The 10,423-nt window shown below is 33.6% G+C and overlaps 1 protein-coding gene across 1 annotated transcript in view; it reads left to right on the top strand.

The window, feature by feature from the left end:
* Positions 1-2,191: 2,191 nt before the first annotated feature.
* Positions 2,192-10,423, top strand: part of TLL1 (tolloid like 1) — a 70,124-nt gene continuing 61,892 nt past the window's right edge. The window contains exons 1-3 of the mRNA XM_066317622.1: positions 2,192-2,446; positions 6,465-6,545; positions 8,654-8,806. Coding sequence (XP_066173719.1) covers positions 2,260-2,446; positions 6,465-6,545; positions 8,654-8,806 — 421 coding nt within the window. The 5' untranslated portion in view covers positions 2,192-2,259. The remainder of the gene's footprint in view (positions 2,447-6,464; positions 6,546-8,653; positions 8,807-10,423) is intronic.

The following is a 10,423-nucleotide window of genomic DNA, read 5'->3' as shown; positions in this document are numbered from 1 at the left end:
TGATTTGCCTTGGGTTTTCCTATTTATACATCAGTATTACACACAGAAACCAAAGTGATTTCTGCTAATGCATTTCTGTCAGTGGGTTTGCTACTTTAGCACTTCATGGAGTTTGGTGTGGGCAGTCTGTGTGACCTCTACTGGGGCACACTATGTCTATATTTCTGTCTATAGACAGAAATGTTAGTAGCATCTTCCTTTTACAACTTTCTTCTGGTTGCTCAAGTTTGCAGTCTTTCCATGTGCTTATCCAACAGCCCACTTTATGAATGGCATTCAAGAGAAACCTCTATAAGGCATTTATAAAGGTAAATAATATTTAACTCAACCAGATGGAGACTACTGACTTTCTTCCTTCACTGTTAGAAACCCTAATAATAGGGTTTATTTTTTTCATAGAAGCTTAAGGGAAAAAAGACCCAAACATCTCTAGCTGTCACTTTCTGGCTTTGTGTCTGGATGTGATGGTGAAGCCATCACTGGTAAGAGCAGGTTATCCAGAGAAATGATGCCCCCAGTGTGTCCAATGTGAGCCTGAGAACAGTGACCCCTGGAAGGATAGTGTTCCACAATGTGCTAGAGCTCACTGAACAGTTTCAGTAATGGTCTCAAGTACTTGTTGTTTCTAGGAACCATTATCTTGTGTAAAAAAAAAAAATGGTATATGTGGAAATATTAATATTTGGAGGAGACATAAGTTGTTGGTTATGTTTAATAATTTCATTATTAACACTGTGTAGATGATCTGGAGGTGTTTTAAAGGTATTTAACTAGGCAGGCTAAAGGTATATTCAACGTAATTTCTCCTAGATGCTTTCAAGAAAAATCATGTAAGTTGAAGGAGGCAATACAATATCTTGCAAGTTATTTAAAAATACTTATGTTTTTGCTTAAGTAAAAACTCTTTTTTTACGTAGATTTGATTCAACACCAGTGAATGTGAGCATCACATTCTGAGAAATGGGTGACTTTTGTATGAAACTACCACAATGAGAATATTGTCTCATGAATGGTTTTTAAAGTCTGATATACAAACAGATAAAAAGATTAGTACAATTAACAATAATGTTTATGATCAATTTGGATGGAGGAAGACTAGAGAAGTTAATTTGGAAACAGCTGGACAGGGCTTGTTTGGGTTGAAGTGAAGAAAGCAGTTTGCTGTAGAGCTGTGTAACAACCAGTCAAGCCGTTTGCGATGTCCCCCTGGATGGGGGAAAGAAGGAAAGGAGCTGAAGATGACACCAAGATTGAATCCAGGGGTTTTTTTACTCTGAGGGAACAAAAAATAGAGCTATTGACAGAGGAAGCAGGATAAGGAGGAATTTGGATAAAAATTATAAACAACCTCTTTCAGATCCTGTTAATTGGTACATGCTCTCTTGATTTCATTCACAGCAATTGAGAAAATGGCTGTTGAGTTCAGCTTGATTGCTAAGTATGAGTTGGCAGGGAGATCTTGAGATAAAATCTCAGCAAAAATAGGCAGAGATGAAAATTTGAGGTTATAGATCCCAAATCCTTCTAAGTGGGATTGTATCATGGTCCACTGAGTTGTAGAGGCAGCTTAGAGAAGATCAGTTCTTCTTAGGGAAGATCAGTTACCTATGCAAAAGTGAAAAAGTAAAAACCTGAAAGAAAATAGAACAAAAGAAAAAGAAAAGAAGGAGCTATCCAGGAAAAAGGCCAAAGGAAGGGTAAAGAGAGATGGGAGCTTTGAAGAGTAAAGAATTTGAAAGCATCCTAATGCTGACATTAACTATAAAAGGAAAGCATACAAATAAACTGGGAGGAAAATAAAAAATAAAGTGTTTTTCTTTTCTCAGTTTAATAGAAAAGAGATTCACTTAATTATCTGAGTAAAACATAATGTAGTATAGAAAGCAACTGAAACATAATAAAAATTCCTTCAAATAGTTACTATTTTCAGAAAGATGTTAGGAAATGTAAAGGTTGTGTTTTCTCAGAAATTTGTATATTTTACTTCATAGTTCAAATGTTCACATCTCAGTGTCTTTTATGCTTTGTTGTATTTACATAGAGAAAACTACATGCTGAAAATTATTAGTAGAATGGTACTACATTTAGGTTGCTGCATTTAGGTAATGTACAAAGAAACCAAATAGACTAAGATTTTGGAATAAGGTATTTGTCTTTTACTAGATAGTTTTCTTTTTCTTCATATAAAATATAGTTCAATAAGAGAATATATGTGATGTAAATACATGTTTGTTGTATACTTTCCCAAAGGTTTTAAACATGGCATTTTATTCTTCAGATTGGCTTTATTGTCCAAATAATTCTTTAATTAAATTGAGCTCTTTTTTGTTTAAAGCTGTCTTTTGGGGAGATATTGCCTTAGATGATGAAGACTTAAAAATCTTTCAAATTGACAGGACGATTGACCTTACGCAGCACTCCAACGAAAGACTTGGCCATAATACAGGTATGCTATTTCAACCTTGTTTTAATTTATCTTTCCTGTTAGCTAATTCTGTGTGGAAGGCAATCTGTGTTTTAAATATGGAAAGTCAGTATAATGTCTCGGATAATATTAGTTTACACTTAGAAAAGTTATTAAACAAAGACTTACAGATTCACTTTAGGGAAAAGAGAAGCAAAACATTTAATTCCAGCATTTCTGTTTAAAAATACCTTGTTGAATTGAGGAGCAGAAACTGGTAGGAAGAGTAGAGTCTGCTCTGCAGGTGGTCATGTGGGAAAGGAAATTGTACAAAGCTTTGATTTCATCACTGAAAGTTCCCGATAGCAGAGCCCAAACACACTATGGAAAACTTATGTGGTATCCTGAAGGCAAAATTGGAAGCCTGGCATTCAACTCCTCTTGCTTTTTTTAGTATTTCATCTAATTTTGTACCCAGACCTACAAGACACACTAGACCGTGTCATCCTTGCTAGATTTGCTTTGTCTGAAAAACCAACCATTTATTTGACATTTTAATACATGTTTCTATGCTATTGTTAACATAACAACATACAATTGTTAATACAATGCATTAGCATCAGAAGCTGCAATCTGATTAACAGAGGCAGCTGGATATTCAGACAGATAGATAAAAGATTTTATTTGTGTGTAAATGTGTCTGTTTGCAAGAGAGAAAACATAATCCATGCCTAAATGGATGTCTGTCTAATGTCTAAAAATATTTATGTTTTCAGACTGTGTTCTGTAAATTGCTAACTGAGAATTTGTAAACTTTCAGGTTATGATACCAAAAAAGCCAACTTACTGAGGAAATGTCTGGAAAAAATGCAATTGGAAAATGTAAAAATTTATTTAAATTTGTTTTCTGTTAAGCATATTTTTTATGTGTGCCTGAACTGAGCTACGATAACTTATTCCTTATATGTGGAAAAAATTTTCAGACCAAAGAAGTGGTTTTGAATTTAAGCTTTCAATATTGATATATTTAAAAAAATTTTTCCTCGTTCTAGGTAGATGCTGTGATTAGAGTGTTTTTATGACAACTTGAAAATTTATTTCATCTCCTTTCACATCCACTTGTTTTTCCAAAACAGGAAGACTTTTGATCACTTCTAGATATGGATTGGATTTTAAAATGTTAATTGAGTTAGTGGTCGCCCTCTCTCCTCTCCTCCAAACAAATAGTTTTAATTGCCTTTGAAGATATCTCAGGCATAAGTTTTGTTGAAAAAATGTAGAACAACATTGGGCATTTCCCCTTAAGGTGGATGCAGTTAAGTGATTTCTTTGGCTTGCTAGCTCCTGTTTCTTCTTCCTCTTCTACTACTTCTTTTAAACTAGAAAATTATTATTTTTTTAACTGCCATGCAAAAATACACATTTCTAAGCAGTTTTAAAACTATATTTAATAATCTATTACTTAGTTTTTCCTTTCTTGCATGTTTTGTGATTTGGGAATATTGTACCATCCACATTACCTTTTCTTGTGGATGGCATAGTATTTAGGATGTTGAATCACCCTGTTAAGTATTGCTAATGCACTTGGATCAGTTTTTTCTACCTTTATTGCACAACAAGAGTCAGTGCAATTGTGATGATCAGTAGGACTAAACTTTGGAGAATAAACTTTCTTAAGTTAATTACTTCAGAACTGCTCTCAGTGAACTTTCAGCATTCTTGATCTTTCCAAAAAGAGCATTGGAGAAGTCAATTTTACACTTTATGTATGTAATTTATTTTTCTAAATTTATGGCGTTCTTGATATGTAAACTAGAAATTGTGTGCTCATCTCCCCCTAATTCCAAAACAGCAAAGTGCCAACTAGCTCATAAATGTTATGTAGCAACTCAAAAAGGAATAAAAAGAATGCTAGATATGTGTAAAATTGAAAAAAAATTTATCTTAATTACAATGGCAATGAATTGTAAGATTGATTTCTGAGCCTTTTCTGTTCTTGACTTTCACGGACTAAAGGTGATATCAGGTACTTGGATTAGGTACTTGGTTCTAAACCGTCTAGATGAAGTGGTTGAGTCACAGTAGTTATTGCAACTCTAAAATCCTGAGGCTCACAGGCTCTGATTCACATTATGTGACTGCTCCTTTTTGTGAGGATTATCTGCCTGGATTTGCAGGGTCAAATAATCTGTGGGCTTCTTGGAGTATGGCTCTATAATTTTATTTTTCATTTTGTCTAAGCAAAATGCATAATCACTGTAAACAGAAACAACAGTAAAGCGGTTAACATTTATGTGTGTATTTTTATAAGTCCAAATTGCCAAAAGTATCCTCCTTATCCTGCCTGAATTATGAGAAGATGCAACAAATAGGAATTAAAACTTTTTTAGTCTATGTGGTTTGGCAAGTCTGCGTGGTAGTCATATAAGACAGCTTAGTTAAGTGAGAGACTTTTTCTTTGGTTTTTCACTAAATGAAATACATAGGCTGCAATAGTACAGAAGTGGGTGTTTTGGGGTTTTTCCCCCCCCTGAAAATATAGTATTATGCTTTAAGTAACTAATGGATTTTTTTTGACTTTACTGTTGTGTTTGACAGTTGATGCTTAAAATGATTTTATAATATTTATTTTAACATTTATATTATTCGTTATTTATTAATATTTAATATTTAATTAAATATTTTTATATGAATGCCTAACTATAATCCTTATTTTATAAGATTAGTGTTAATATGAGAGACAATTACATTAATGATGATCAATGTTACATCCTCTGCACTTTATGCTATAATTATCATGTAACTTGTTGGAATGGAATGTGTTGATCTATTACCTCATCTATCTAAAATGTTTTTAAAAATTTGGAAAATTTTTCTCAAGGGAGCCAGCAACTATGTAACAGCATAATCCAAATAATTAGGCACGTTGTTATTCACTGAGCAGCCACACACTCTCTTGCCTTATATGGAATTTTCTCATCTGTAATATGAATTTAAGTTGCTGTTTCATAAATATATTCTCTACACAGATATTAAAATTTTTTTGCCAAGTTGGGAAAGGCCTTTTTAGTGGTGGTTGGAGGTATCAATGGTCTGTTTGTTTTTATCTTTTTACTTTTTCAGTTGCAAAAGTAGTTTAGAAACTCTTTTGTCCCATTACAAATAGTGACTTGTAAAATACAACCTACTGCAAATTTGTAAAATTGTAAAACTTTCTGAAAAGTTCTGAATTATTTCATTGACTCGGGTAGTATAGTCAGTGTTCTTGCTTCTAGTTTACTGGTGTTTGAAAAGCCACTTGTAGCCACAAAAGATTTAAGTGTGAAGGGAGCATGTAGCAGACTGTATGCAGTAAACGAAGAAATGTGTTTTATTTCTATAAATGGCATGGTAGATGTTAATATAAACTACCTCCTAGCTTAGATTTTCATTGACTGCTGTAGCCACACTGACATATACGTGTACATACCTGCCAAGTCTTACTGCAGTGTACACCAGCATGTGATGCTTGAAAGCTTTAAAAGTGCATTGACATCTACTTCCCTGCTAGCAAAGAAAAACAAATATTTCATGGCAAAATCAACCATATTAAGTTTGCATCAATTTTGCTGGGTTGGTTTGTTTGTTTGTTTTCTGATGAAACTTTGGCTGTTTGCTTTTTCTGCTTCCCCTCCACTGAAATGAGAAAATTGTGGCATGCATTCAGGAAATTTCTTTGAGAGTAACCCTTTTAGCTGTCAATCAATATGGCTCTGAGGATGTCAAGGTCATCAGGAAGAAAAAAGCTCCAAATAATAATTAGATGATGTAATTGTCATGACTTGTCTGAATAACAAAGACATGTTGGCTTATATTCATGGAATGCATATTAGAAAAATTTTCAGCTGATCATGTGTTTTTATTGCATTGTCAAGAATACTTGAAATGTTTTAATGGATATTAGAGAAGAATATGAAACTTCCTTTAGGATACCTCTCTAGGCTAATATAGTGTGTGTAAAATTACACAGTTCAACTTTTGAAAATTGCTTTCTGTTTTTTTTTTTCTTTCATTTTTAAAGGTGGCTTTGGAGAGCATGGAATGTCAAAAAAACGAGGTGCCCTCTATCAGCTTATAGAGAGGATAAGAAGATTTGGCTCTGGTATTTTCACTGTTTAAATTAGAAAGTTGCCTGATGTGCTAGTGTATCATGAACATAAATGATGATAGTTCTTTAACATTTTAAAGCCTTTTCCATATTACTATAAACTATTACTAGTTGTTTATTCCATAAACAAATTATAAAATTATTAGTGCAAGAATAGTAATGAAGAGATTAGCTCTTTGTTCCATTTTCTTAGCATGAAATCTGAAAGCTAAACCACATAGTTTTTAGTTATTATATTAAAAACGGCTTAACTTTGTTTTATGGCTGTGTTCACAGATATCGGCTTAACTAATATCAATACAGTGTCTTTTCACTCCAAGTAGACTATGCTGCAAAGCTGTTAATTTCATTTGTTTCTTACTTTTTTCTGGATCCAGGTGAGGCATTCTGATGATTCAACTGGAGCATTTGTGCTGTGTTATGCTGAACAAGCATCTTTTTATATTAATCATACTCTTGGCAGTATGAATGTAGTTGAATTGAGCAGCACATAGAAGTGGAATCCCCCCTAATTCTAGCTGAGTTTACATTTTATACTTGATGCAAGAAAACGCTGCTGTAATGTCTTGTGAAACCTCACTTCAAAAAGGAAAAGATGTGAAACTCCGTTGTAATAGCACCACATTGCTTTAATCAGAGCATGGTAACTGCCATTGCAGAGGTGCTTTGATATATAATCTTTATCCTTTAAAGGAGAATTAAAAATTTAGTACTACATAAATTCATGTCATCTTTTGGGTGCAATTTGGAATAAATTTCTAGCAAACGTCTCTAAAGAGCACCAATAAAAAACTTGGAATGGTAAAACATCTAAATAAGCACGTGATGTGGTTCAGTAATGACTGCATATTAAGTGTAAAAATACATTTTCCGTAAAGAGTGTGCCTATATTGTAGACACTTTGTGTGAAGTTTGTTGTGTGATTTGCATTTGCACACTAATTTAATTACAAGGATAAGTTATCTGCTTTACCTGTTTTTGGTTTGGTTTTTTTTAAACCCTAGAATTTTCTGTCTAATTCCTGATGTAATTCAAGTTACATATTGGTTGTCACAAAGGCAGGTTCTTCTTCCCATATATCAGAACTTCCTCCCTGCTTCCTGCTGTAGCTTCTTCCTTTTCTTCCAATTACTGCTCTCAGCCTTGGGGCTGTGCCAACATTCTTTACCATGACTCTGCCCTGGAATCCTCCCTGATTCTGACACAGTCATTAACACTTAAGTGCAGCTGGTACCACAGGGGATTCTCACAGAGGGAAAATGTAATCTTCCACAAGGAATAAGACTTAAGGCTTCAGCTGCACTGGGTAGGATTTGTTAACCACCTTTCCATTTTGATCAACTGCCCAGATCTGCAAACCAGCTTATAAGTTGTTCAGAAGAAGCACTTGTTCTGGTGTCCAAGTCCTTGTCTGTTGTTACAATTTTCTGTTCTCACAGTAGGTTTCAGCTGATTGAGAAAGATTTGCCTGTAATGGCATGAATGGTGGTAGTATCCCTGAAAATGATAGACACTTTTTTCTCTTGTAAAGAAATTCCAGCCATGAGCGAAACCTACCCATGGGGTTCCAAATATTAGTTTATGAAAAATATTTGATTTCTTACTGTCCAGTGCTTTAAAGATGGTCATGTACTTGCTTTTTCCAGATTATACAATATAAATGAAAGGATAGTGAATGTCTTGATTAGTTTAAGTCTGTCCCAAGTCTGTCATTCTTTCCTGGAAAAAGCCTCATTTATTTAAAAAAAAGCTGACCAAATCAAAAGCCAGAAAAAAAAAAGAAATGCAAAAAACACCACCAAAACCACAGGGAGTGTGATTTCTTAAATATTTTTATTAAATGAGAAAATTTAGATGTACTTACGCAATGCACATTCCAGTTGATAAACATATGTGCAAGATTATTACTCTACATATATTCAAAAAAATGAAGATTCAGACTGTATGTCTTTCTCAGAAAAAAATGTAATGATAGATTGTCATGTAACAGCAGTGTTCTACTTTGACAAGGCATAAAGAAATCTGAGTTTGACCTGCTAGAAAATAGTTGCTCTCTTTTTTCATCTGTGTGTTCTCATTCAGTGTTTTAATTGTCATTGCAGGTTTTGAGCAAAATAATACATCTAAAGGAAGAACTACTGTAAAATTCTCAGGGAAAAATGAGAAAAATCGATTTCCCAGAGCTGCTACATCACGAACAGAAAGAATATGGCCCGGTGGTGTCATTCCATATGTAATAGGTGGAAATTTCACTGGTAAGCTTTGTGTTTTGCGTGAAAAGAGGAAAGATTTTTTTTTTTAGTTGCCTTCCTTCCTTATTTTTTTATTTTAATTTTTAAAAGTGCAGTCCTGCTATGGAGGTCAATATAAGGGTTTCTGTTGGAACAGGCCTGAAGTACATCTGTTTTGAAAATACTAGTCATACTTAATTGTTTTCAAAGGCAAGCTACATAATAAAAAATGTATAACAGCATTTTAGAGAGGGAAAGCTCTACTTCTTTACCTAATATTTCTTGTTGCACATTTGTTTCCATCAGCCTAAGTAAAGAAATGTCAAGGATTTTTTTTTTTAATGCAGTATATTTAGCACAAGAATATCTTCAGTTTAACTAGTGTGACATGTATTCTTCTAAATTGATTTCAGTTAACAAGCTGACTCAAATGTATTTTGTCATTCCTCAGTGTGGTTTTCAGATAGGTACACACAAACGTATGTGACAAAAAGGACCAGCGACCCTATATATAAAATTTTTAGCAGAAAACTGTAGAAAAAGTTAAAATATTTGTTATCCTTGAAAAATGTAAATGGATCAATATCAATGTGGATGTAAAAGATGATTTAAAACAAAAAAAGGAGCAAGGAAAGCAAAAAGATAAGGAAGAAAGTTAATGAAATAACAACTTACTTATTGTGCATGATAATACAGGGAACCAAACAAACATGCAAATGCTCACACACTGTGTATGGAGAAACCAGAGTCATTCCTCTCAAACTGACAGCTACAGTCATGCTTTCAGTTTGAGTATTATTTACATGGTACTGTACCAAATGTGACCTTTGCTTTAGGATTACTGTCTTCCAAAATAATCTTAGTGAACGAAATGAAAGCACCATATTAAAGATTTTGCCTTTTTCATAATGAAAGATAAATTCTAAAGCTAAGAAAGAACTGCTTAAAGATAACAGAAAAGGGCAAGATGGGATGGAATAGCCTTTACTTTTTACTGATGTGATTTGAACTTGTTATTTTTACAAACTTTCTGGTTTTCTTGCCTTTAAGTTTTAAAAAGGTTAGATTTTTTGTTTGTTTAATTATCCTACATTGTAACCTGCAAGGTATTTCTGCTAGCACATTTTTGCCAAATAATATTCTTCTTTGTGGATTTTCAGCTCAGAAGCAATATAGATAAATTCTCACATGCTGCCTCTACATCAATAAGCCTTGTCTTTTGTCACGCAATGAAATTACATTGTTCTGCTCTCTGGAGTTGTGTTCTGTGTGAGAGTTACCCTGGATACTTCTGCATCTAAGGAATAGTTCTGACCTGTTCTGGGTGTATTTCCCATTTTTACATCAAATGTCTAGGTGTGCCTTTACCAAATTCCTTATTTCCCACTTTCGTTGGATTGTTTGTTTTCTGAGAGATTTTGATGCCAAGAAGAAGCGACTGGAACTTATTTTCATCAAATGTTTTTACCAGTATGCTTATTTGCATGGCTTAGATTAAACCAGTGTCCAGGCTTGAAGGCTGTAGGATTTTTTTTAAATTTTTTTTTTCTACTAGATTGATAGCTATGATGTAATGTTGCTCAATTTTACTTGTTCTTTTTCTTTGTTTTCTTTTCTTTTCTCCCCCAGTGTGGTTCACTT

The sequence above is a fragment of the Sylvia atricapilla genome, chromosome 4, assembly GCF_009819655.1.
Source record: "Sylvia atricapilla isolate bSylAtr1 chromosome 4, bSylAtr1.pri, whole genome shotgun sequence".
NCBI lineage: Eukaryota > Metazoa > Chordata > Aves > Passeriformes > Sylviidae > Sylvia > Sylvia atricapilla.
The sequence above is the reverse complement of the archived record's forward strand: the minus strand, read 5'-3'. Positions and strand labels throughout refer to the sequence as shown.